Source organism: Phytophthora infestans, genomic scaffold (assembly GCF_000142945.1).
Source record: "Phytophthora infestans T30-4 supercont1.4 genomic scaffold, whole genome shotgun sequence".
Lineage (NCBI taxonomy): Eukaryota > Oomycota > Peronosporomycetes > Peronosporales > Peronosporaceae > Phytophthora > Phytophthora infestans.
The window spans coordinates 794,382-821,127 of NW_003303755.1; the positions used below are offsets into that span (position 1 = coordinate 794,382).

Sequence of the window (26,746 nt, forward strand, 5' to 3'; positions counted from 1 at the left end):
ACACCACTTCTCGTCCCACTGGGACGTTGTGTGGCACGGTTTTGGGATACCTAAATCCTGCTCATCTCAAGTCCAATCGTCTATTCCGCAGTTGACAGCAGCAGCACACACCGCCGACACGAGCCACCTTTCCGCAACCGCCGCCATGGCGACGACAGAACCCGTCACCACCATCGTCAAGCGGATTGGAGAACCGCTACATGGGGACAACGACGAGGAAATTAGTTCTATCTTGACGGGATTCACAGCGAAAGAGCTGCGCAGTGCTTGCAGAATCTACCACGTGAAAGTTCGCTCCAAGACTTCTAACCTCGACAACAAAGTCGGCTACGAAAACGTACTTGTAGAGCTAGCTAGATCCCGGCGAGAGTCTACTGTGGTTGCAGCTGCTGTGACTCTCGTGCTTATACCAGCAAGTCGCCTAATATCATGCACGAAACCTCCTGCTAAAAAGCGTAGCGTCAATTGCAAGGAATTATCAGCGGCGAATAACCCCCGTCTCACCGATGCATGCAGCGAAATTAATAGCTCTGGCGCAATAATTTGCTCTAGCCCCTTGAACGCAATAGCAGACATCCGATAACACGCTTGAAACTGAATCTCGGCAAGTAGCAGATTAAGCTCGCGATCCCACTTGATCTTCGCACGCACTGTCTGGGGTGCTCGTAAGGGTCTAGGTAGTACAGACGAAAGCAGCAAAGTTAGGCATATCGTGTCTTCACGCGATGGCATTGCGCCGCTGTTCCAGTCGATGTTCTTATATAATATATGTTGGTCACACCATAAAACATTCCTTCTTGCCTATAACACCGGGTTGGAAGTCCTGCGGATTCTCGCATCCCAGCCTAAGTAAATATAACGGTTAAAATTAGGTAATTGTGCTATTGTGATTGGTCCAAATTAATGTAAATGCTGTAATAGGCTACTTTAGGCGCATACAACACTTAAGTAAGGTCGGATAAGTGATGATATTCATTCATGTCTTCTTCACCTTATCGCTACCCAGATTTGCTGCAAAGATAAAGTGAAGATAACACATTTATAGATATCGCACTTTTTCGCTGCATTATCTCTTCAGTAAAATTATAAATCTGGTGACGAATGGCCAGCTACATTTGTTAGGAATGCACTGTTCGTCTTGACGAACTGGCCAACAATTACCGACGATCCCCACGCTGTCATAACTGCTGTGGTAAACAGTGTGGTATACGGGCGTCAAATGAAATGACAAGATACTTCGAAGAAAGTACAGTGTGAGTCTGTATCGGGGATAGACACGAGATAGCAATTTCAGCCTAAATAAATAATGGCATTTGATAATGGACGAGAATAAATAATGACATGCTCTGGGCAGTCATCAATACATTTATTTATGATATTTACAGTATGATCATTATTGTTATGGCCATGCTAAAATCGGCGGCCCTACTTATTCCTAACGGCCAAAAAGATTCACAATAGCGGCTTCATGAATGCGTTTTGAAAAAGTATCTTCGATACGAGACCTCCAAAATCAGCCTTAGCTCTGGGCCTCAATTTTGCACACTAACAGTAAGCAAAAGGTTCGATATATTGTTTGTCTAAAAGTGATAGTAACATCACTCAGATTCCGTGAGCTTTTGGCCATTCTTATCATCGTTCGCGGCTGCGGCAGCCTCTTCTTGCGTCTCCTTGCGAAGTTCGTCCATTCGAGCAACTATACGACGCTCGACTTCCTCTTCCGAAATCTTCGCACTAGCCGGCAACAAGGACGGGAATACCAACTCGCGTGGGGGGCCCTGACTTTCCACCAGCACTGCTGTCGTTGGATGATACACGGCAGGAGCTTCACCATACTTGGCTTCATAGCGCTGCACGCCCTTGGACAGACGCCACCTGTGGAACTCTTCACGGCCAAAAATTACTGCAGCGCCTACTGCTGCACCAGCAGCAGCACCCTGAAGACCTCGAAGCCGACCACCTGAACGGTGTCCAGTCACACAGCAACAGACCAGTCACGCCAAGCCTCGCAATGGAGCAATAAAGTACATCATTCTAGCTCAAAGACTCACCGACCAAACCAGCGTAGAATCCGCCAGTAATTGTACCAGCTCCGGCACCTGTGATCCAATCTCTTTTGTCACCTCTCTTGTCCGCAATTACCTCCTCAAACGCTGCGTAAAACGCGGTCATTAGCACAAGATACTCATCCATCTGCCGGCATCTTTTTATCACCAATATATGTTGAAGACAGCAAGAAAAAGTTGGATCCCATGGATGCGGCGTAGAAATTTATGCTCTCATTGCGTAAAGCAGCCAGCACCGCTCCAATGGTGGCTCCAGTGGCGCCGGCCATACTGGCACCCACCAGCATGTGCTTGACGGCTCCCTTGGCCTTATCTGCTCGTACAAGCACCTCACAAAATGTAAGCCTCTACACCTCTTCTGCGTTAGAAAGTAGTGACTGTCGCTCTCACCCAGCGTCTCCTGCACCTCCGGACTGCGCTCGAACATGTTGCCAGCACCCCACCCTTCGTGCGTCAAATAGCTCGTCGCAACTGTAACTGGTGTGTCATTATTGTGGCACAGATTTCCTTTCTTCCATTGGCTAAAACTCCGTGGCTTACAAATGCCAAATCTAAAATATTGACACTTTCCTACGTCCAGTCAATTGCCAAGGTCGCACGCCGCATTACAAAAGCGACCCAACCACTTGCGAACTAGCATTCCCCCCAAGACTCCAGCAAGATGCCCCGTCAGCTTTTGGCCACCCGCTTCGTTACCATCCCCGATGATGTCAAGGTCGTCCTTGACGGCCGCAAGGTCACCGTGTCCGGCAAGCGTGGCACGCTGAACCGCGACTTCCGTCACCTGACGCTCGACATGCGTCGTGTCAACAAGGAGCAGCTCCGCGTGGACCTGTGGTTCGGCAACCGTAAGCAGCTTGCCTGCGTGCGCACCGTCTGCTCGCTGATCGAGAACATGATCACGGGTGTGCGTGTCGGCTACCTGTACAAGATGCGTTTCGTGTACGCTCACTTCCCCATCAACGTGACGTTCGAGAACAACGTTGTGGAGATCCGTAACTTCCTGGGTGAGAAGCGCGTGCGTCGCGTTGCTCTGTCCGAGGGCGTCTCGTACGTGCGTACGGGCGACGTTAAGGACCAGATTGAGCTGAGCGGCATTGACCTCCAGAAGGTGTCGCAGGACGCTGCCAACATCACGCAGGCCTGTCTGGTGCGTCGCAAGGATATCCGTAAGTTCCTTGACGGTATCTACGTGTCCGAGAAGACCAACATTGAGATCGAGGAGGACTAAACTTCCTTGGCTTTCAGCTTTGCTACTGGGGTAAGAACCACTGCTAGGAGAGAGTTCGTAACCGGTACTGAATAGAACCGATCGTGCTCCTTTGCCGTCACTGGGTTGATCGCAGCGAGTTTTGCTGCTTTCTTCTGTCCGGGCGGATTTTGTGTTGCGCAATGCGAAGAGGTTGATGCAGTTACTTGCTGCATGAGCTACTGTATAGAGCGTGCAGCAAGATACGCTCCCTTTTGTCTGCGACTATCACGAAATCCTCCAATTTTTCTTTCCTTGTGATGATGATATTTGGCAATTACTACGTAGTACCAGCCAGTGGAGTTTGACCTTCAGTAGGGAGGACTCACGAAGTCGTGATGCTTCTTTTGGCATTTTTCGGTATCTTCAACTCTATTGTGCCTCCATTACATCGCTACCTTAAGCTACGTTCGCTGGGTGGCATATGATCGTTCAAAACAAGTCAAACGGGTTAGCTGGAGAAGCCGATGTCTGTGGGGGAGCTGGAGCGCTGGCGAAGTCGCCAAACCTGCGTTGCAACAATGAGATGGTCAGTACAGGACGAGCAATACCCATACGTTGAAGCAACGGCAGACACTCACGCGTTGGGATCAGCAAATCCGGAAGTATTCTGCGGAGGTTGCGTGAACGACGACGTCGCTCGAACTTGAGGTCTAAAGACACTCAAGAGTTAGTTTCTATGTCTACAAGTTGGATCGCTGAAGCAATAGTAGTATAACTTACTGTGCGTAAGAGAACGATCCCGATGTAGGGGCTGCAGGAGCATTTCCGAACGAGTTACTTGAGCCAGTCCTGTTAGGCGGTGCGAACGGTGCCGATCCGGTCGCTCCTCCTGATCCTGTGCGCGTCGCAGTGGTGTTAGAACTACCGAATCCGAGGTTGCCGAGGTTGAGCGAGGCAAAAGGGTCGTTAATCGAAGCTGTTGATACCGGGGTCTACAAACCAAAATGAGAAACAGTTAGGTAGGAACTCATCATCCACGTAGCACAATATGACGTACCTTTACTGGAATCGGCGCAGGGGGAGCACCCCCTACCGGACGAGAATGAAATTGCCCAGGGTACGGTTGCTGTTGTGCGGGGAATCCCTGCTGCTGGCCGGGCCAATGCTGTTGCTGGTTTTGTGGCGGTTGTCCGTGGTGGAATGGTTGCATTGGCTGCTGCTGCATTTGACCATGAAAGGCGTTCGGAGGCTGTTGATGTTGCGGAAAGCCCCCAGGAAAGCCACCGAATCCTTGATTGGACGCACTGTGAGCAGGCTGCTGCGGAGCTCCTGGAAATGCGGCGGTATTGTTGTTGGTCCCACTTGTAAACCCAAACGGATCGTTTATCACAGCTTGCTGTTGGTTTACGTTGGTGCCACTCGGAAAACCGAAGCCGGGTGTAGGAGCTCCACTGCTAGATACGGGTGTAGCGACACTGCTCGACTGCATACCATCAAACGCTGCAAATGGATTAGCGGCAGACGCAGCTGCAGGTTTCTCTGGTTGACTGGCAAAAGAATCCAGCACAGGATTGGCTGAGTTTGTTCTAGACGAGCTAGTAGAGCCCGAGAAATCCCCAAACGCGTCGAATACGTTGCTGCCTGAGGTAGATGCAGGCGATGGCACGGCAAAAGCGTACGGGTGCGCCGCGCTAGGAGAGCCAAACGCGTCAAACGGCGAAGCGTTCTGCTTGGCTGGCGCTGAAGGAGCTGCAGCTGTCATGTCACTGAAAGGGTCGAGAGAAGCTGCTGAGCTTGCACGGCTACCAGCTCGGCTGGTCGGTGTCGGGGCATCGAAGGCATTAAATGGAGATGAAGCTGCTGGAGCCGGATGACTCGGAGTTCCGGACGCCGGGGCTGGACGGTCGAAACCGAACAAGTCGTCGTCCGCTTTCTTCGGTGGACTGAGACCCATGAGATCATTCGAAGCGGGTGGCGAACTAACACTGGCAGCAGAGAAGTGCGTCCCGGGAGGTGGTGCAATCTTAAACGAATCAAACTTCGGAGCTGGCGGCCGTGGCACGGCCTTCGGTGCTGCCTTCTGCGCTGTACTGCTGGATCCTGAGAAGTCTCCAAAGTCTGCAAGTTCGCCATCCTTCTTCTTCGAAGGAGCTGGGGCATTGAAGTCGCTGAAATCCCCGAAAGAATGCGCTGCTGCTGCGGCGGTTCTACTGCTGCCCTCAAAGTTGGAAAAGTCTGCAAATCCACTGTCCGTTGTTGTTTTGGCTGATTTCGAGCTGGAAGAGAAGAAATCATCGTCGCTATCAGCCTTTTTCTCCTTCTTCTTGTTGCTTTTCTGCGAGGAGAACACGCTCGTAACGTAAGGAGCAGCACTACCCTGACACATCCAGAATTAAACTCACCGACGACGTTCGTTCCCGTTCTTCATCCTTGGAGTGACGCGGAGACTCAAACACCCACCTAAAGCGCCACAAAATGTCAGTCCACTCTTCAATTTTAAGATCCAGCCGAGAGCTAGCGCCCGCCATACTTGCGATCGATGTATGTCAAACGAATAAAGTTCCGTGTGCGCTCGCCATCAGTGCCTCCGTTCGGACGGAAACTCGGGTCGTGCTTGCTTCGCCAATATTTCTGCGCTGCCTCGTTGCCGCCGAGGTTGATCATGTTTTTTACCTCGCTCTCGGTGAACTTGGACATGGAAATGGACTTGACGCGGTGCGCGAACTCGCGGCTGCCGACAGCAGAAATGAGTGGAAGGCACGAATGAATTTAAGTTGCAGAGGCATGTGGACTCACTGGATGCCGCTACAAGCAGTACAGACGAACGTGTTGAAGTCCAGGCAGACGTACTGGGGCATCTACACATGATTTTCAGCATTAGCACGTGTCGTCAAGTTTCGCTCTAGCATCAGTGACTACCATCTCATTGCAGTCGAAGCATCGCTTGTTGGACGGATTGGAGCGCTGAAAGTCACGCAGCTCCTGGATCAGCCGCTCCTCCTGCTGCTTCTCGCTCGGCGAAGCCTTGGCCATCACTACGGAGGTGGCGAGGAAAGAGTACGCGATAAGCAGGGGGTCGGCACTGTAGTGAGTTCCAAAATGAGACGGTGTGTACCACATAGATGTAGTATTTTGTAAGTTCCATTCTGTAATTTTTTGGGTACAGCTACAGTACCTATTACCGGTATTTGGGTTTTATAAGGGGTTGATCAGCAACTTGCTAATAATACAGTATCATGCGCGCGCGCGGAATACACGGCACACCGTAGCGATATACAACTTGTATCAGCATCACTACATGTAGCTTCGCACGCACAATGCGCATGCCATGTTCCATGACGAGATGTGACTATCATCAGTCGTCTGCTAAATCGGTCTTCTGCATCTTGCGGCCTTTGAGCCGTCGCGACTCGCGACCCTCGGATCCAGCTACAATACACAAGTAGATCGCGTCAGCCATGAGCTCGTTCGAGGACGTAGAGCTCATCGCACAGTGGATCCGCGAGCGGATTACGCTGCCTGGGTACCAGCCCAAGGCGTGGACGTCCGCGGACCTGGCGACAGTCAAGGAGTTTGCAGAGGGCACAGGGGTCCCAGCGCTGTTTGTGACCATACAGAACGAGTTACTCGTGGTCATGACGACGGCCCCGCGATATTTCAGCAGCGTCATGTACTTTGTCAAGAATGGACAGACGCTCGTGACACCCGCCAACATCAAGGACGCGCTGCAGTACGGGACGGTCGAGAAGGACGCCATCTCGTCGCTGTTGCATCTCATGAACGGCTATTATCTGCAGAGACTGCAGGCCAACAAATCGTGGCCCGAGAGTGTGCAGAAAGAGTTCACAGGTCAGTTCTTCCGCTTCATGTCGAGTCTCACAGAGACCGTGAGTCGCGGCTGTGGCAAGACTGTGCTCTATCTGCCTCCAGTGAACTCGGACAAGTTCAACCACAAGGACAAAGATCTCGTGCAGCAGTTAGAGTCCACTGTGATCCACTGGACACGGCAGATTAAAGAAGTAATTAACAACCAGGACAACGCACACGACGCAGAAGGCGCAGGTCCGCTCGAGGAGATCAAGTTCTGGGAGCATCGGACGCAGGATCTTTCGGGTATTACCGACCAATTGAATCGCGACGGAGTCAAGGAGATCGTGGAGATTCTACGAGCTGCCAAGTCGTCGTACTTGCAGCCATTCGAGACGCTGTCGCAGATCATTAAACAAGGATCCACCGAGGCGAACGACAACCTTCGCTTCCTGCAGAAACTCAGTCCTGTGTGTGAAGACATCGCACGAGCAGAGCCCGATGAGATCCCGTTGCTATTACCGAAGCTGCTTAACTTCATCCGACTTATATGGATGTACTCGCGTCACTACAACACGGAGGACCGGATCACGAGCTTGCTACGTAAGGTGAGCAACGAGATTATTATCGTCTGCTGTAAGAAGATTTCGCTGCCAGACGTGTTCGATGGCAATGTTGAGGCCAGCATTCACCATCTCGAGCAGAGCATTCAGTGCGGGGTATCGTGGAAGCAGATCTACCGCAAAGCCTCTCATGCTGTTAATACTACGGCGCCATCTCCTGATCGTCGATGGAATTTTGACGAAACAGGTATTTTCGCGCAGATAGACGCGTTTGTGCAGCGCTGCAGAGAGTTGCTGGAAGTGTGTGAAGGTCAAATCCAGTTTGCGCGTAAGGGCAAAGATGGGAAGCGCGAAGATCTTCCTACATTTGGAGGCAATCGTGGCATGGACATTGTGAAGAGTTTACGGGGAATCGAGGCTCAGTTTGAAGGTCACGTCGATCGACTGCGTCAACTGGATTATGATATTCTTGATGTCAAGAACACCAGTTGGCACAGCGACTTCAATTCATTCAAGAATGGAATGAAAGATCTCGAGGCGATGACGCAGAACGTTATTAACGGAGCCTTCGAGAGCGTATCAACAGTCGCTGCTGGTGTCGACATGATTGGCTCTTTCCAAAAGATCGCTCAGCGAGAGGCGATAAAACGCTGCGTGGAGAAGCGTACGATCGACATTTTTGGCATGTTCAAGACGAATATCGCGTCCATTCGAAACCTGTTTGAGAAGAACAAGAACGCGCCGCTATTGTCGCCCACAGAGCCTCAATTTGCAGGTGCAGCGCTTTGGGCACGAAGCCTGCTGCTGCGTGCAACTGACGACCTTGTGCGTCTGCAAGAACTAGTCGACCCTTCCAATGCAGCGGAATGTGACGAATCACAGAACGCCTATGACGGCCTACGCTTGGTGATCAATGAGTACATCCAGCGCAAGTATCACGACTGGATTGAAGATTTGAACACATTGGGCAACTCGAATATTAATTCTCGACTGGAGAACCCGTTGATGACGAAGACGGGGGCGGATACTGACGCCGCGCCTGCTAGCGTGAACTTGAACTCCCACAACAAGGACTCCAACGCACTGCAAAATACGGAGAAGACGCTAATTGGACGGGCCAAGAAAGGGTTTCTTCACTGCAACTTCGACCGTCCGTTGCTCAACTTGTTCGCGGAGGTTCACTATTGGCAGTATTTCAATGGCGAAATCCAAATCCCGTACATGGCGCACGATATCTGCAACCAGAAAGAACAACTGCGAGTGCTGCGTGAACACGTGATGCTGGTAGTTCGCGACTACAATCGCATTTTGCTAGACCTATCGTCGACTGAGCGGCGACTGTTTGAAGATATCATTCGCAAGCTTGATCGCCGCATTCAACCAGGACTTCAAAAGCTCACGTGGGTGTCCAAAGGAATTGTCGAGTGGTATGTTGCAGACTGCCGCAAACACTGTGAAACGACGTACAAGATTGTTCAGGAATTCCAAGAGAACAAGGATATTGTGATGAAGAATTGCAAGATGATCAGCGGCTTGATGCACATCTTCATCGAGCGTAACACTATCTACGACGACGGCGTGTTCGAAGCGAAGCAGGTGATTCATCGAAAGACAATCGAAAAGCAGTTGCGAGAGGCATACCAGACGATTAGCTCTACGATGACTGCGACCTACGAACACTTTGCATCGGGACCTCCCGAAGTTCAGAGAGAGTGGAATCGATTTGTGGAGCGCTCGGATAAAATGCTGGAGGATGCGCTTCGTCAGTCTGTAAAGAAGTCTCTTCAAGAGCTCTCGAAAGCTATCAATGGTGATGCCAAGACTGACCCGCGGCCTCTCTTCCGGATCCACGTTGTTCTCGAAGACAACAAGGTGGAGTTCAAGCCGTTTATGGCTGACCTCACGCAAATGGTAAACACTGTGGCCAAGGAGATTTTCAACGTCATTTCTGTCGTTCCTCGTTTGGTGGCGTCACTCCCTCAACGCCACGGCAACAGCCAGGCCAATGCTGACAACCTGACCGCCAATGGGGCTCCTGCCGGCGGGAAAACTAATTCCAAGGGTGGAGAGGAGGTGCGTGCTCCTGTCACGGCAAGTGGAGAGCCTATCGGTAATCGGGATGAGGCACTTTCAGCTGTGGATCCACCGGAAAAGGTGGAAGCCCCGCCGGTTGTAAACAACTTCTATCAGTCCATTTTCAATGACGAGGAGATTCTCAAAGTACTCGTGCACATCATGAATGGCATGTCGTCTAGTGCAACCGAGTTGCAGAAGTACTTGGGCTACTGGGACAAGTACAAGCTCGTGTGGAACCAAGACAAGCAAGCGTTCATTCGTCGTTATGCGAAGGCAAACCGGCCGCTGCAGCAGTTCCGCGCAGATATTGAGCGTTATCGAGAACAACAAGTCAGTATTCAGAACGAAGATCTTACCAACACCATCAACTTCATCCAGATTGACACCAACTTTCTCAAGGCCAGTCTAGTGGAGCACACGGTGCAGTGGATCGGCAAGCTTACGGGTCTGCTGAACCAGACGGCACACAGCGAGTTGAAAGAGCTTATGAACATGATGAAGGACAACACCCAGAAACTCCAGATCAAGCCACTGAATTTGGATCATCTGAGTGAAAGTATCCATCTCCTACAAGACATCAAGGAAGGTATGCCTGGAGTCGTGGCTCGCTTCGAGCCTTTGCAACACAAGTATGATTTGCTGGCGGAATTCGACGTGCAGACTACAGACGAGGAGCAGCGTGACCTCGCCAACCTGAAATCCAACTGGGAAACGTACGAGGCGATGCTGGTGGACGCCAACACGATGCTGCAAAAGTGCAAAGTGAGCATGAAGCAAAGTCTGCAGGATTCTGTGGCCGATTTGAACAACATCATGTCAGAATTACGCACTGAAGCAGAGGCGACACTGCCGTATTCTGGCGAACAGCAGTCTAAAGCTGCTCATCAGATTCTTGCCGAATTCGAGAAGAAGATGGTGGCAACGCGCTCCCGCCAGAGCGCTCTGAAGAAAGGGCTTGAGATCTTCGGCATCGAAGAGTCCAAGAACGACGGATTTGTTCAAACCGAGAAGGAGCTGGAGCTACTCCAGCAGATCTGGGCTCTTACTGACGAGTGGGAAATTGTGTGGGCTTCGTGGAAGAACAAAGTGTTCTATGAGATCGAAGTGGGGACGATGGAGTCGACTGCTGCTCAGTTCTTCAAGAAGGTGGTCAAGTACGGAAAAGATATGAAGAACTGGGCTGTGTGGAGCTCGATGAAGACCAAGATTGAACAGTTCAGACAGACTCTACCCTTAATCCAAGACCTCAAGAGCCCAGCACTTCGAGCGCGTCATTGGGCGCAACTGAAGGAGGAGATGGGGAAGACGTTCGACACAGAATCTACGAGCTTCACACTAGAGCGCGTGTTCTCTCTTGGATTTCACTTGCATGCTGAGTTCATCAGCACATTGTCGAGTAATGCTGGCAAAGAGCTGTCGATTGAGCAAACGCTTGATGCTATCGAGAAGCGCTGGGCTACGATCGACGTCGACATCACTGAATACAAGAGCGTGTACTATAAAATCCGATCTGCAGACGATTTATTCACGGCTCTCGAGGATGATCAAGTGCAACTATCAACTATGAAGGCTTCGCCGTTCTTCGGGTCGTTCGATACGCGGATTTTGTATTGGGAGAAATCTCTTTCGCATTTATCCGACGTCATTGAGACGCTTCTTGGTGTGCAGCGCTGTTGGATTTATCTGGAGAGCATCTTCATGGCATCCGAGGATATCCGCAAGCAGTTGCCGTTGGAAAGTCAACTATTTGATGAGGTTAACAGTGCGTATTGCAAGGTAACAGAAGGGATGGCCAAGACAAAGAACGCGCTGCAAGCTACACAGGAAGCAGGAGTATTGGAAACGCTAGTGACAATGCAAGAGAAGCTGGACCAGATTCAAAAGTGTCTGGATCAATATTTGGAGACGAAGCGAATGCTCTTCCCGCGGTTCTACTTCCTCTCAAACGATGATCTGCTTGAGATTCTAGGCCACCAGAAGGACCCGGATCAAGTGCAGAAACACATTAAGAAGTGCTTTGAGGCCATCAAGACTTTGAACCTGATCCCACCTGGTGCACGTGGAAATACAACCTTCGAAGCTCTAGGAATGAACTCGCCGTGTGGAGAGCAAGTGATGTTTGCGTCGAACGTGGTGGTCGCTGGCGCAGTGGAAGGGTGGTTACTGCGGATTGAGGCTGCAATGATCAATACGTTGGAGAAGATTTTTGCGCAATGTATCGTTGGTTACAAGGGCAAGAAGGAGAAGTGGATTAAGGATTTTCCTGGCCAACTACTGATCACGTGTGGCCAAACCGCTTGGACAAATGAATGCATCAAGGCACTGAATGAGGTGGCGAAAGGAGAGAAGAAGGCCTTGAGACAACTCAAGAAGAAGTGGGTTTCTTATCTGAACAAGCTCGCAGACATGGTGCGTGGCCAGCTCTCAGCGACCGATCGTCGTAAAGTCGTAGCTGTTATCACAATTGAGATCCACTCGCGAGACGTTATCGATCGCCTGGTCAAGCAGAACTGCAAGAGTGTGAATGATTTCGACTGGCTGATGCAGCTACGCTTCTACTTTAACAAGGATTTAGGCGAATCGGGCATTTGCGAGGTCAAGCAGACGGTCACATCGTTGCAGTACTCGTACGAGTACCAGGGCAACAACGGACGTCTAGTGATCACTCCGCTGACAGACCGATGCGTTCTCACCATGACCACAGCGCTACATCTAAACAGAGGTGGCAACCCGCTGGGTCCTGCCGGAACGGGGAAAACAGAGACGGTGAAGGACTTGGGCAAGAACCTGGCGAAGTACGTGATTGTCTTTAACTGCAGTGATGGGTTGGACTACAAGTCGGTTGGTCGTATGTTTGCTGGTCTCGTCCAGTCTGGCGGCTGGGGGTGCTTCGATGAGTTCAACCGTATCGAGATCGAGGTGCTGTCTGTCGTGGCTCAGCAAGTCTTGACCATCATGCAGGCTCTCACAGCCAGGAGTACGCAGGTGATGTTCCTTGGCTCAATGATGCGGGTCAACTTTAACATGGGCATCTTCATCACGATGAACCCGGGTTATGCTGGACGTACTGAGCTCCCGGACAATCTCAAGGCTCTGATGCGACCATGCGCCATGATGGTGCCTGATCTAGCGCTGATTGCTGAAGTGATGCTCCAAGCTGAAGGATTCCGTGATGCTAAAGTTCTGGCGAAGAAGACGACGACGTTGTATGGACTGATGATCCAGCAATTGAGCAAGCAGGATCACTATGACTTTGGCCTACGTAGCTTGAAGGCTGTGCTGAACATGGCAGGCACTTTGAAGCGCGAGGATCCAAATCTGCAGGAGGAAAACATTTTATTGCGTGCGCTTCGTGACATGAACATGCCCAAGTTTATTCGGGAAGACGCATTGCTTTTCCGCTTGTTACTGGGAGATCTCTTCCCGTCCATTGAACTCCCTGTAACAGATTACGGCAAACTACAGGGTAACATCGAGCAGGCATTGCTAGAGACGAATCTACAAGTGCATCCGGTGATCGTGTTCAAGACGATCCAGCTGTACGAGTCTCAGGTGACTCGCCATTGTAACATGATCGTGGGTCAGACCATGGCAGGAAAAACGACGATCTGGAAAACTCTGATGGCCGCCAAGACATCGCTAGCGAAAGACGGCGTGTTTGGCTATATGCCTGTCCGCGTACAGGTGCTGAATCCCAAGTCTATTTCGTTGAACGAGATTTACGGCGTGTACGATCTCGCAACGTTTGAGTGGATCGACGGTATTTTGTCCGCAATCTTCCGAAACTTGGCAGCGGATGAGAAAGCGGAAGAGAAGTGGATTATGCTCGATGGACCAGTTGATACGCTGTGGATTGAGAGCATGAACAGTGTCATGGATGACAACAAAGTGCTTACGCTGATCAACGGCGATCGAATCAGTATGAGCCCGTCGATGGCTCTCATGTTTGAGGTCCAGGATCTAGCGGTGGCTTCCCCTGCTACTGTAAGTCGTGCCGGTATGGTGTACATGGATGTTGAAGACTTGGGTTGGCGTCCGTTTATCGAGACGTGGCTGGCGACGACCATTAATATTCAAGAAGAACGCGACGTGCTGCAAGTCTTGTTTGATAAGTATATGGAGAAGGTGTTGCGCTTTAAAACTTCCGAGGTGACAGAACTCATCCCAGTGACGACTTTCAACAGCGTAAAGTCGTTTTGTAACCTGTATAACGCACTCGCTACTGCTGATAATGGCGTGGATTTGGCTGCGTGTGGAGATAAATTCGCTGTCACAGTTGAGAAGTGGTTCCTGTTCTGCATGACGTGGAGTGTGATGGCCGCTGCAAACGAGGAAGGACGCAAGAAGTTCGACTTCTTCTTGCGTGATATTGACTCTGTGTATCCTCCTCTCAAAACTGCCTACGACTTCTTTGTGGAGCCGTCGAGTCGTGAATTTAAGCTTTGGGACGAGAAGCTGCCTCCGAACTTTCGCATCGCTCCAAACACACCGTTCCACAAGATCATGGTGCCCACGATCGACACGTTGCGGTATGGTTACTTGCTTCAGACTATGCTCACGGCTGGTATCCACACTCTGCTGGTCGGCGAGACTGGCGTGGGGAAGACAACTATCATTGAGCGAGAAATTGAGGCGCTCAGCGACGCATACAACGTGCTCGTGATGAACTTTTCGTCAGCTACGTCGTCTGCAACAACACAGGATATGATCGAGAACGTCATGGAGAAACGCTCGCTGAATCGGTTTGGCCCCGTGGGCGGCAGGAAGCTGGTTACATTTATCGACGACATGAACATGCCAACGAAGGACTTGTTTGGATCTCAGCCCCCACTGGAACTGCTGCGACAATGGGTCGACTACAGCTGCTGGTATGACCGCAAGAAACAGACACTCAAGTACTTTATCGACATGCAGTTCGTGACCGCGATGGGACCTCCAGGTGGTGGGCGATCGGTCATCAGCTCTCGCTTTCAAAGTCGATTCAATCTCATCAACATGACGATCCCTGAACAAGCTCAGCTGAAGCGTATATTCGAGACCATGCTCGTGCCCAAACTGGCCGAGTTCGATGACGAAATCAAGCCTCTAGGAGTTCCTCTGGTCGCCGCGACTATCCAACTGTATCAGAATGTGCTGGAGCAGTTTTTACCAACTCCAGCGAACTGCCACTACCTCTTCAACTTGCGCGATATGGCTCGAGTGATCCAAGGCCTTCTGCTCTCAGACAAGCACACAGTAGCAAGCCGGGACGGTATGCTGCGGCTGTGGATGCACGAAAGCCTCCGGGTGTTCTCTGACCGTCTTACTAGTAACGAAGATCGACAGTCTTTCAAGAGGAAGCTCGATGACTTGCTTGGCGTTCACTTCCAGACCGACTGGGGCCGATTGCTGTCTTCAGCGCCAGAACAACTCAAGGAAAATGGACCTCTGTTCACGTATATCTTCTCCACTACCCCAGGATCTGATGAAGGCAGCGCACGGTACGCGGAAGTTATGGACATGAAGATGCTGAAGAGTTTTGTGGAAGAACAGCTGGAGAACCACAACGCTGAGCCAGGGTTTGTGCCCATGAATCTCGTCATGTTCAGCGACGCACTCATGCACATTCTACGTATCCATCGCCAGCTAATGACGATGCATGGCAATCTCCTTCTTGTTGGTGTTGGAGGCAGCGGTCGACAGTCATTGACGAAGCTTGCCGCGTTTATGGGCGGCTTCAAGGTGTTCCAGATCGAAGTAGGCAAAAACTACCGCAGCTTCGAGCTCCATGAGGACATCAAGAAGTTGTACACTCAAGTGGGACTGCAGCAACAGAAGACGGTCTTCCTGTTCAGCGACACGCAAATCAAAAGCGAGTCGTTTGTCGAGGATCTCAACAATATCCTGAGTAGTGGTGAGATCCCTGGACTCTTCGAAAAGGACGAACAAGCCGGTATCTTGGATGGTGTTCGACTGCGAGCACGTGCTCAGGGAATACGAGAAACCAAGGAATCTCTCTGGAACTTCTTCATCAGCGAGGTGCGTCGCAATCTCCATGTTGTGCTAGCCTTCAGTCCCATCGGGAAAGGCTTCTGCAATCGCTGTCGTCAGTTCCCGTCCCTTGTGAACAACACCAACATCGACTGGCTCAATGAGTGGCCTCTGGATGCTCTCCAGGAGGTCGGAATGAAGTTTCTCGAAGAGAAGAACGTTGCTCTAGAAGCCCAGCGTCCCAAGATCGCCGCTGTGTTCGCTGTCGTACACAGCAGCGTGATGCTGGCATCTTCCCAAGTACTGGCTCGTATGAAGTGCCACAACTACGTGACACCTACCAACTACTTGTCGCTCGTCACGGGATATGTGGAGCTTCTATCCGAGAAGGCAGCAACGATCCGTGACACACGTGACAAGCTCAAGAACGGTCTGGCGAAGCTGGAAGAATCCCGACTGCAAGTGGAAGAGATGTCTAAACAACTCGAGCAACGTAAGATCGTGGTGGCTCAGAAGAATAAGGACTGCAGTGACTTGCTGGTGGTTATCGTATCCGAGCGTCGTGTGGCTGACGAGCAGCGGAAGCAGGTGGAAGCTGACAGCGAACGCATCGGCAAGGAGGAGACGGAAACCAAGAAGATCGCCGACGACGCTCAAAAAGACTTGGACGAGGCTCTTCCTGCACTACAACGCGCTATGCAAGAAGTGGAAAACCTGGACAAAAAGGCTATTGCAGAGGTGAAAGTGTACACGCAACCGCCCGAAGCGGTGTCCATGGTCATGTGTGCAGTGATGATCCTCTTCGGCTTGCCGCCCACGTGGGCTTCAGCCAAGACCAAGATGAACGATGTGAGCTTCCTGCAGCAGATCAAGACGTTCGACAAGGATTCAATCCGTGACAAGACGGTGACAGCTCTCAAGAAGTACACGTCCAAACCAACGTTTAATTCCGATGTGGTGAGGAAGGTGTCTTCAGCCGCTGGAGCGTTATGCTCATGGGTTCTAGCGATGGAATGCTACTCTGGCGTCTTCCGTGTCGTGGCGCCTAAGAAAGAGGTGCTGCGGAAATCACAACAAGCGCTTGCCATTAAGCAGAAGGATCTGCAACTTGCGAAGGAAAAGCTTCGGGAGGTCACGGAGAAAGTCGAGGCTTTGAAGAACCAGTACGATACCAGCGTGTCGGAGAAAAACGCACTACGTGAAGAGGCTGAGCTGCTGGAATTGAAGCTCTCCCGTGCTGAACAACTGGTCAAAGGACTTGCCGGAGAACGAGAACGCTGGGAAGCCTCCATTGCTGACAAGAACGCAAGTCTTCAGAACGTCGTGGGAGATGCACTTGTTGCCGCTGCTTTCATATCGTACGCTGGCCCTTTTGATACCTTCTACCGTGGTTCGCTCGTGGATACGTGGATGAACCGTGTGACTCAGCAAGCTCTTCCGCTGTCGCCGAAGTTCACGTTCATCGACTTCTTAGCAGACCCGACGGATGTGCGGAGCTGGAATGCTCACGGTCTACCGCGTGACCCGCTCTCTACTGAGAATGGCGTGATCACGACGAGAGGCAAGCGATGGCCACTAATGATTGATCCTCAATGTCAGGCTAACAAGTGGATCAAGGCGATGGAGGGGACGCGTCTTGAAGTTGTGGACCCCATGATGAAGGATCTGTTACGAAAATTGGAGAATGGAATTCGCTTCGGCTCCCCCGTGTTAATGCAGGACATTCTGGAGGAGCTAGACCCTAGTTTGGAGCCGGTACTCACCAAGAGTATTATCAAGGTCGGAAACCGCGAGGTACTTCGATTAGGAGACAAGGAGCTGGACTACAACCGAGAATTCCGCTTCTATCTCACGACGAAGCTGCAAAACCCTCACTACACTCCAGAAGTGTCCACGAAGACGACGATTGTGAACTTTGTCGTAAAGGAGCAGGGACTGGAGGCTCAGTTACTGGGTATTGCGGTTCAGCTCGAAGAACCAGCGCTGGAGGAGCAGAAATCGGATCTCGTCATGCGTGTGGCGGCAGCGAAAAAAAAACTCATCGACCTTGAGAACGAAATCTTGCGTCTTCTATCGGCTGCGAAGGGATCTCTACTAGACGATGAGCAGCTTGTGACGACGCTGAATGCGTCAAAGACAACATCCGAAGAGGTTTCTATGCAGCTGGTTATCAGCGAAGAGACGGAGAAGAAGATTGACGCGGCTCGAATGGGATATGCGCGAGTGGCTCTGCGCTCATCGACGCTTTATTTCGTGCTGAACGACATGACTAGCGTCGACCCCATGTACCAGTTCTCATTGGATGCGTACGTAGCACTCTTCCAGGACTCCATCATCAAGAGTCGAAGTCTCAAGAATCAAGGAGCGCTCAGCGAGGAGCTCACGGAGCGAATTAACGCCATCAACGACTACCACACGTACGCAGTGTATGCCTACGCTTGTCGTGGACTGTTCGAGCGCCACAAGCTCCTGTTCTCGTTGCAGATGTGTGCTCGTGTTCTCCAGAGCGTCAACAAACTCCCTCACGACGAGTACGACTTCTTACTTAAAGGTGGAAACGTTCTGGCCCAAGAAGAAAAGGTGCCTAATGTCGCGAATGAGTTCCTGTCTGATGGCTCGTGGGCGAGTATTGTGGAGCTAAACAAGTTGTCCGCTTTCCACGGCATCATCAGCTCTTTCGAGCAGACGCTGAAAGGATGGAAGGCATGGTATCAGAGCAGCACGCCGGAAATCGAGGCGCTTCCTGGAGACTGGGAGGGCAAGTGCAACGAGTTACAGAGAATGTTACTGCTGCGTTGCGTCCGTCCTGATCGTCTCAGTATCCAGGCTGCTCGGTTCACGGCTACACATCTCGGAGCTCAGTTCGTGGACCCACCTCCGTTCGACCTCAAGGCGATCTACGACACGTCCAACTACAAGACGCCACTCATCTTCGTGCTGTCTCCTGGCGTGGACCCAACCAACTCGCTCATTGCGTTAGCTGAATCTCTGCATAAGACGGTGGAGAACTGCGCTCTTGGACAAGGTCAGGCCAGTGTAGCTGAGGCCATGCTGGCACGCGGATTTGACGCCGGCAACTGGGTCTTCCTCGCGAATTGCCACTTGATGCTCAGCTGGGCGCCGACGTTAGAGAAGCTGATTGACAACTTCTGTGCTGCCGCCCCAACGCCTGCTGGTCCCATTAACCCGCAGTTCCGGTTGTGGCTTACAAGCAGTCCGAACCCGAAATTCCCCATCGCGATCTTGCAGCGTGGCATCAAGATGACGACAGAACCACCGCGTGGCCTGAAGGCCAACTTGATACGCTTGTACAACACCATCTCACCTGAGAAGTTCACACGATGTCGACAGGTGAAGAAGTACAAGCGACTGCTGTTCTGCTTGTGCTGGTTCCACTCGCTGCTGCTCGAGCGTCGGAAATTCAACAATCTGGGCTGGAATATCCCGTACGACTTCAACGAGTCCGACTTTGCGATCAGCGAGGACGTGCTGGCCATTTATCTGGATGAATACGAAGATACGCCGTGGGATGCACTCAAGTATCTTATCGCCCAAGCGAATTACGGTGGCCGCGTGACAGACGACTGGGACCGTCGACTGATGCTCGTGTATATCTCGCAGTTCTTCTCGGAGACCGCGCTCACGGTGGACAACATGCCGCTGTCTGACTCGGAGTATTATTTCGTTCCAGATGATGGCGACTTATCCTCACACACAGAGTACATTCGACAGCTGCCACTGGATGATCCTCCTGCTGCCTTTGGGCAGCATCCCAACGCCCAGATCGCGTCTCAGATCGATGATGGACGAGAACTGTTGGCTACAATTCTCTCAATACAAGCACTAGACGTTGCTGAAGGAGGCAGTGGCAACGACGACACCGTGTTGGGACTCTTACAGACACTGAGAGAGACTGTACCGGATGTGTTCGATCTTGTCAACATCAAGGCAGGTCTTAGTGCGCGGAGTGATCCAGATGCGCTTAAGACTGTTCTGATGCAGGAACTGGAGCGATACAACAAGCTGCTGGCAACTATCAACTCGTCAGCGCGTGCATTGGAGAAAGGAATTCAAGGATCTGTCGTTATCACTCCAGAACTCGAAGCTGTGTACAATGCGGTGCTGATCGGCGCTGTGCCCAAAGCCTGGAGCTTCTGTTACCCGTCACTCAAGCCGTTGGGTCCTTGGACTAAAGACTTGAAACTCCGCTGTGAACAAATGGATCGATGGGCCAACCAAGCGCAGCCTGCTGTCTTCTGGCTCACAGGCTTCACTTACCCGACTGGATTCCTCACGGCACTTCTACAGACTGCAGCTCGTAAGAACGGGCTGGCGATCGACTCGTTAAACTGGGAATTCATCGTTTTGAACCAAGGCGAGAATGCGCTACCCACAGGCCCCAAAGATGGTGCTTATATCAAAGGACTGATACTGGAAGGTGCGCGTTGGGACTTTGATCACGATTGCCTTACCGAACCTCACCCGATGGAGTTGCATTGTGGGATGCCAATCCTACACTTCCGTCCCGTGGAAGCCAAGAAGAAGTCTGCCAAGGGCTTGTACAGCTGTCCGTTATATATGTACCCACTGCGTACAGGAACACGCGAGCGTCCGTCGTTCATGATTGCTGTGGATCTCAAGGTGGGACCTGGCAAGACTCCTGATCTCTGGACGAAGCGTGGCACAGCACTATTGCTCTCACTCAGCACACAAGACAAGGTATGAACTATGATGAGGAGGTAATGCTGTAAACACGAACGTCTTTTCTTTCCATGTCTAGATCGTGAGCCATTCGTGTCCTCCGCCGTCTTCTTGCTCCCCTGCACGCGTAGATCGCATCGTCGACTCGATTTCATTGGCGTCTTTGCGATACTTCCGTGATCGTCGATCATTGGCCCCTAACAAACTCTCTGCGATGTACGTAGCAGACCTTAGCAGCTTCGTAGCAGCGCGCAGTTTATCCTGGATCTCGCTTTGGGGTTCTAGTCGCCCCTCTCTCGACGTTGCTATTCGATGCAGCATTCTTGCCAGTTCCGCGGCACTTTGACACGCCTCGATCGAGAATTCGCCGTATCCATTGACACTAACGTTGAGCATTTCCTCGAGCACAAGTCGCTGGTCGTCCAATGAAGTCGTGCGCCCACTTCGACTAAGTGTGATCCATTGACGGAAGGCATCCAACGCCAGGGCAGTACACTCCCGTTTGGTACTTTCACAGCCTGCGAACTCAGAGGAAAAGGTCGCGAAGAATCGACCTACAAGTTCATACTCGGAGCAAGCTTTATCGAGCTTCAGTTGATCTTGTTGGTACAATTTGGCCAGTTCGAGACGGAGAAACGCTGAAGCGGGGACAGTTCCGCTGCACGCGTTCTCGTAGATGTCGATAGCTGCAATGAAGCAGTGCTGCGCTTCACGAGCCGCTTCTTTCGCTTCGTCAGCACTCGCTCGATCCTCATTGATACTTCGAAGAAGATGGACCTGCGCAAGACTCACGTGTACCGCTGCAGTGGTGACGTGGTCCCGACCAAAGTGACGTTCCTGAAGTTCCCATGCCCTGTTGCAGCTTTCCAGCGCTTCATCCATCAGCGAACGAGCCGAAACTTCACAGTCACCCCCCATACGATTCGCACTGAGTGTTGACGGTGGGGGAGAGAGCGTAAGCTCTCGGATCAACACCGTTCTTGCACGAGCCTCCGCTTCTTTTCTCGACAATAAAGGATGTCCAGTGCCACTCGCAAGCTCGACCTCTTCTAGTGCTCGAGAGCGCAGATGCCGTGAGCCTTCGGTCGACTGAAGCCACGTTTCGGCACGATCGCGACGTGCTTGTTGTCCGAGAACGCGGAGTTGTCGTCCACGTCTCGCTTGCGCTTCAGCGGCTACGAGATAGAATTGCACCAGATCGCTGCAGTCAGCGTCGAGTTTCTCTCGTGCAATTACTGCCGCTTCGACATATCGCACGGCTTCTTCGAGCTGCCCTCGTCGAAGATACACGCGACTTAAGAGCAGTTTGACTCGTCCTAGAAGCGCTGGTGGACTGTCGTCGAATTTCGAGTCATCGTCGTTTAGAGGAAGTTGAAGATTGCTGTGCGCTCCGAGCGTTAGGATCTCTGTCCATGTGAGCGAGTGGTAGCACACTCGATTGAGTACACGTTGTAGCGTAGCACAGAGACCTCGGATATACGACACAGCAGAGGATTTCCGGTTACTCAAGTCCGTATTTGCTGTCTGCAGACGATCGAGAAACGTGTGGAATGGCACGATACCGTCTTCTGCTGTGTCGAGAGATACGAATAAAGCAATCAGCATCTGCGCTACACCAGGAGGCAATCGTGCAGACACAAACGTGAGATGTTGATGCATTTCCTCGCTGATCTCTTCGAGTCGCAGCAGCAGCTTCTGCCAATGAAGAGTTTGATTCGACGCAAACGCCTTCTCCAACATATCGCGTTCGAAAACGGCAGCTAGAAGTTGATTGCGACTACCAGCGTCTCCGTGTTTGCTCAATAGCGTCTGTAAGTCGTCAGCAGATACGCGACCTCGAGCTGTTTCGTCACATTGAGCTTCGTAGCAGAACTCCAGAGCTAGTCGTAGCAAGTTTCCCCTTTCTTTCTGTCTTCCAGTTGCTCCTTTCTCCTTTTGTGACGAGATCTCGATTTCGCGGAGAAGACTAGCAGTACACGAAGCATGCAGCTCGGCCTGCTTCCAGAGATTCATTCTAGCGTAAGTCTCGCCCAATTCAAGTTCAGCATGAGCTTTACTAATACTATGTTGTCCGTGGATCAACTTTACCAGTGCCAAAACTCGCATTCGACCACATAATAATTGTTCGGACAATGTCCGTCCTTGTTCGTCGTAGAACTGATCGATGAATGGGTCGGACGAAGTATCTTCGTCGTCGTCACCTAGATCTTTGAGCTCCTCATTCCCTCTGCTATTTTGTAGCTTCGTCGCGGTTTTTGGCTTCATAGCGAAAGGTTTTGCAAAGGACCCAACGCGACTGTGGCCTGAAGTCTCTAGAACTTTCAGCTCTTGATCGATATCTGCGCATTCTTGAAGTGCGTCTTGTAGTCGTCGAGCTGGCGGCTTGTACCATGAACACGGATCCTCTTGTAGAACTGCAGGAGGGATTCTTTGTGGAGACAAGAAGGGGACGTCGTTGCACGGAATCGTCGAAGTTAAGGCCAGTGACATGCGACCAGCACGAAGGCTGGTTGTACTCGCTGCCATCGTGACTCGAAAGTGCAGCAAATATAGCAGAAACCTGTTACTACAGTAGTTTCTTAATTACTTTTGGTGACCATTTCTAGAATTGTTACTTTTGATTTCCACTTGGGTTTGATTCTACAATTTATATCATCGAATCTTACATTCTTCTACCTAACCAACTAACTAACGTTGAGCTTTGAAGTGAGCATTAACTTTCCACCTTGATCCGATCGGGGGATCCAAAGTAACAGAGATCCACCTCCTGTGCCTGGAATTCCCAAGAATCCATCGCGCCATCGATCCAAGTACAGCGTCTTGCCTCCTAGCACCGTTGTATTGGAGACCCAAGTCACATTGGTGCCCGCTTTAACTTTAACCTTGTCGATCTGATTACCACCCGACATGACGTTCACCTTCACATCTTCTGTGTCTTCGCTATGAAAGACGACAGTGACGGAGCCATCGCCCTTTTTGGTCCAAGTTCCAGCACTGTTATTAAAGGCTTTGCCCACTGTTCGCAGACCCAGCGCATCAGACGCAGAGCCATCGTCCACTTCACCAATAAACTCCGTAGGACCGCAGATACTTTGAAAGAATTCCGAAACTGCGGTAGCGACATTGGACGGATCCCAAACTGCTGCGAGCATCAGAACCTTGTTGCTGATAGTGTAAGAGTATTCTTCTGCAGAGAGATATGTGCCGTTATCGCTCGTTCCGGAACTAATAAGGTCGTCAACAATGCCCCCGAAGGTCTTGCGTAAAGTGTCACGCGTGGTGTATGCTGTGGCCTCGTCGGATTCCTCAATGAATTGCTTCATACAATTATTCGTAGCGAGAGGGATCTCGTGGTGCATGAGGTTTGACTTGCTTAAGATCACTCGGATCTCGTCTTCAGAGACCCTTGGGTTCTGTTTGCGTAGATACGCCACGGTCATCCACACTCGATCCGTAAGGTGCTTCATGTCGTCTCCACAAGTCGAATCGGAGGCCAACGCTGACTGCAGTGAAGTAATGGTCGTTTCGTCAAGACTGTCGAAAGCGTCATCCAGAGAAATGTTCTTCATGAAACTCGTAAATATATGCCAACCGGAGGTGATGGCTTCTCGGTGAGTCACAACCTCTTTCACGAACAGCTCGATAGTATTCGTAACGCGATCCGTAAACTTGAGTTCCGCCGAGACTTTCAACCCGAGACACGACATGATAGTGATCGGTAAGTCGAAGACCACATTATCGGTCTGGTAAAGTATTGTCGTCAGTTCTTCTGTCGTGGTCTGCGGGTCGCTAACGAGAACCGTTCGCGCGTACTTCGATAGGGCCTTGACCAAGTTGGCAATCTCCTTACCGCATCGGAACGCAGTCTGGACTCCTTTTGCCATTTTTGAGAATGCTTCATATGCCCCGAAAGTGGCAACCGAAAGCGCTGCCTGAGCTACTGAAGAGAACTTGGACAGCATTTCAAGCGTGCAGTCATCGTTTTGTCGAATGCATTGCATTCCGCACTCGACGGGATATTCTAGAGGACACTCGGCCCAACACGTGCCGAGCTTGTACTCGAAACCGAGAGGACACACCTTTGCAATATGGGTTTCTCGATAACACGCCGTGTCCACCCCAGCACCGTGTGCTGAGCCAACCCAGTTAGTGAAAATGGACTGCAAGGTGCTGATGTTGGCCGACACGCTCATGTCCATCAGACCCCACGCAAGAGATTCAGATAAGTCGTCTTCGCCTACGTCTACCTCGTCACTTTCGTCGTCATCTTCGTTTTCATCTTCGGATTCGTCATCGTCGCTGTCGAGAGAATCCGTATCAGTTTCGAGGTTCCGCGAAACAACTGCAGGCACTGGAGTCGACGTTGCTGTGATCTCGCTCTCCAGTGTTTGAGCCGATGCAGCAGCGACGGCTATGGATAGTAGCACCGCAACCGAAAGTAACTTAATCATCTCGTTGAAAATTGATCGAGTGACTAGCACAGCGAAAATTGATTAGTGGGTTTCCGGTGTCACGACATACTCGCCGAGGAATGCCGTGCCGCTCGTTGCCATGCATGCTGAATCTCTGTCGAATCTGGCAAAGCCAAATGGAGAGTAAATCATCGCGATCTGAAAGAGGATTTTTCATAAGACAGGGACTATGTGCACATTATTTTGAAAATAATGTGCACACTGTGCAAGTTCATGCACAGTATCTACACAGTCTCGAGATATAAACACTGCAACGATGGGAAAGTCTTATTTGTAATAGCCATATGCAGATCAGTTTTGTGAGCAGAACAACGCCGACTTGAAGCGAAAAAGTGGGTGAAAAGAGAGTGAATGTCTTCCTTTCGAGAGCACGCGTTTTTTCGCTAAGTTCAAGAAGAAACACAATTCGAGCCAAATCTTGGAGTCATATCAAAGAGTTATATATTATATGAATGCTACCAGAGCTCTACCCTGACTATCCTGAGGCATCACTAGTTGCACCTCCAGCAGCAGCAGAATCATGAATCGCGAGGAGATTGTGGCAGAGGTATCTGTAACAAAAGAACTGCATTGCTGGTCTGGTGTTTCCTTCGACACCGTGTGGCCGTTCGTCACCAAGACGTGCCTCCAAAAACAGAAGAATGTAAACGCCGCAGTTGTAGTTGTCGAGTTGGGGAATCCATTCAAACGCTTCAAACCGGAAGCGCTTAGGAGAGGGTAAAGCTGGCAGCCGCGACAGGATCTCCTCCTTTAAGTACACCTTCAATTGATTGACGCGATCAGCCGTTTCTTGAGGATCATAGATAATCGCTTGACCTGTCCGGACATTAACCAAAACAGCACACCAGTGGTTTTGGCCGAAAACAATTGTAGAGAAGAAGTACAGACTCTTTGTTGGTGTCGTTGTCTCCCTCAAAGCAGCCTCCACTTTCCCCCACACATCATTGTTCTTGATCGACTCCACATCATATACCGGAAATCTAACCACGTAGGCTGGTAGTGCAAACACTTGTGCCGTAGCTTCATTCCGTACTGATATAGTCCTTATTGTACGATAAATACAATCACATTCCAACCACTTCCTACCACATAGCGTTGTCAGCGCAGCGTCTTCACTAAGCATACCCACGTCTTTGAGTCGCTTTTTCACCGCTTCCTTAACAAGAAGATCTTTTGTCCAGACCGAACTATCTGGCTTCCATGCATCTAAGTCAAGTGAATCGATCCATTTAATGGCTTCATCCACACCATCCATTTTGTTCAATGCGGTGTGCCAACAACGCATCGACTTTAGCGTCGAAACGTTATACACCGTTCGCCCCACAGAAACAGAGACACCATACTCATGAATTTGCTTTTCATTATCGCTAAACCAACGATTCTGAAACAGCGCGACCTGTGTAATACACGTATCTAGCACTCTTAGCGGCAGCACCGTCATTATGCGCTCCTCTGCTGTTGGGGGCTTGTTTCTCTTCTCCCACACGGTAACCTTGGGCTTCTTCGTCTGCAAAATAGTCAACGCACGTAGGCTAGCAGCGTATTTGCTGTATGGAGCCTTAACCGCAACCGCTTTAAGAAGAAGAGCTACAGAAGGGGTTTCACCGTTAGCAATAGCATTCACACGTTGAGTAGTTCCTCGCATTGCTTCGCGGTTTTCCTTTCTTCTGGCAGCTTGTGTAATCTTCGGGCGCCCTGACTTTCTTACAGTTGTCGAAATTCTCCACAGTGGCATGGTTGAAGCACGCGTCTCCTCCTCTGATTCCTCGCTTTCCTCCTCGCGTTCATTTAACACCTCGTTGCCTTCACGGCGCTCAAAATGAGTCTGCCCAGTCTGACTCTCGTGCACATTTACTGATGGGATTACAGTCTGAGACTGGACACCATTCTGGGAAATAG

General features: G+C 51.0%; 6 protein-coding genes across 6 annotated transcripts; 2 read left to right on the forward strand and 4 right to left on the reverse strand.

The window, feature by feature from the left end:
- Window positions 1-1,598: 1,598 nt before the first annotated feature.
- Window positions 1,599-2,493, reverse strand: PITG_03177 (uncharacterized protein; the record flags this gene model as incomplete). The annotated part of the gene is made up of 4 exons (XM_002906217.1): window positions 1,599-1,960; window positions 2,052-2,153; window positions 2,215-2,379; window positions 2,457-2,493. 4 exons carry the CDS (start codon window positions 2,491-2,493, stop codon window positions 1,599-1,601), a joined length of 666 nt encoding a protein of 221 aa, XP_002906263.1.
- A 146-nt stretch (window positions 2,494-2,639) lies between these two features.
- Window positions 2,640-3,393, forward strand: PITG_03178 (60S ribosomal protein L9; the record flags this gene model as incomplete). The annotated part of the gene is made up of 1 exon (XM_002906218.1): window positions 2,640-3,393. The coding sequence occupies one exon, from the start codon at window positions 2,728-2,730 to the stop codon at window positions 3,295-3,297; it is 570 nt and encodes a 189-aa protein (XP_002906264.1).
- A 354-nt stretch (window positions 3,394-3,747) lies between these two features.
- Window positions 3,748-6,291, reverse strand: PITG_03179 (uncharacterized protein; the record flags this gene model as incomplete). The annotated part of the gene is made up of 8 exons (XM_002906219.1): window positions 3,748-3,823; window positions 3,897-3,968; window positions 4,039-4,250; window positions 4,316-5,593; window positions 5,661-5,718; window positions 5,789-5,989; window positions 6,085-6,116; window positions 6,178-6,291. The coding sequence occupies 8 exons, from the start codon at window positions 6,289-6,291 to the stop codon at window positions 3,748-3,750; spliced, it is 2,043 nt and encodes a 680-aa protein (XP_002906265.1).
- Window positions 6,292-6,716: 425 nt separating this feature from the next.
- Window positions 6,717-20,399, forward strand: PITG_03180 (dynein heavy chain; the record flags this gene model as incomplete). Its single annotated transcript, XM_002906220.1, has 1 exon — window positions 6,717-20,399. The coding sequence occupies one exon, from the start codon at window positions 6,717-6,719 to the stop codon at window positions 20,397-20,399; it is 13,683 nt and encodes a 4,560-aa protein (XP_002906266.1).
- A 51-nt stretch (window positions 20,400-20,450) lies between these two features.
- Window positions 20,451-22,865, reverse strand: PITG_03181 (uncharacterized protein; the record flags this gene model as incomplete). Its single annotated transcript, XM_002906221.1, has 2 exons — window positions 20,451-22,576; window positions 22,673-22,865. The coding sequence occupies 2 exons, from the start codon at window positions 22,863-22,865 to the stop codon at window positions 20,451-20,453; spliced, it is 2,319 nt and encodes a 772-aa protein (XP_002906267.1).
- A 194-nt stretch (window positions 22,866-23,059) lies between these two features.
- PITG_03182 (uncharacterized protein) lies at window positions 23,060-24,568 on the reverse strand (the record flags this gene model as incomplete). Its single annotated transcript, XM_002906222.1, has 2 exons — window positions 23,060-23,446; window positions 23,498-24,568. The coding sequence occupies 2 exons, from the start codon at window positions 24,566-24,568 to the stop codon at window positions 23,060-23,062; spliced, it is 1,458 nt and encodes a 485-aa protein (XP_002906268.1).
- Between the last annotated feature and the right edge of the window lie 2,178 nt (window positions 24,569-26,746).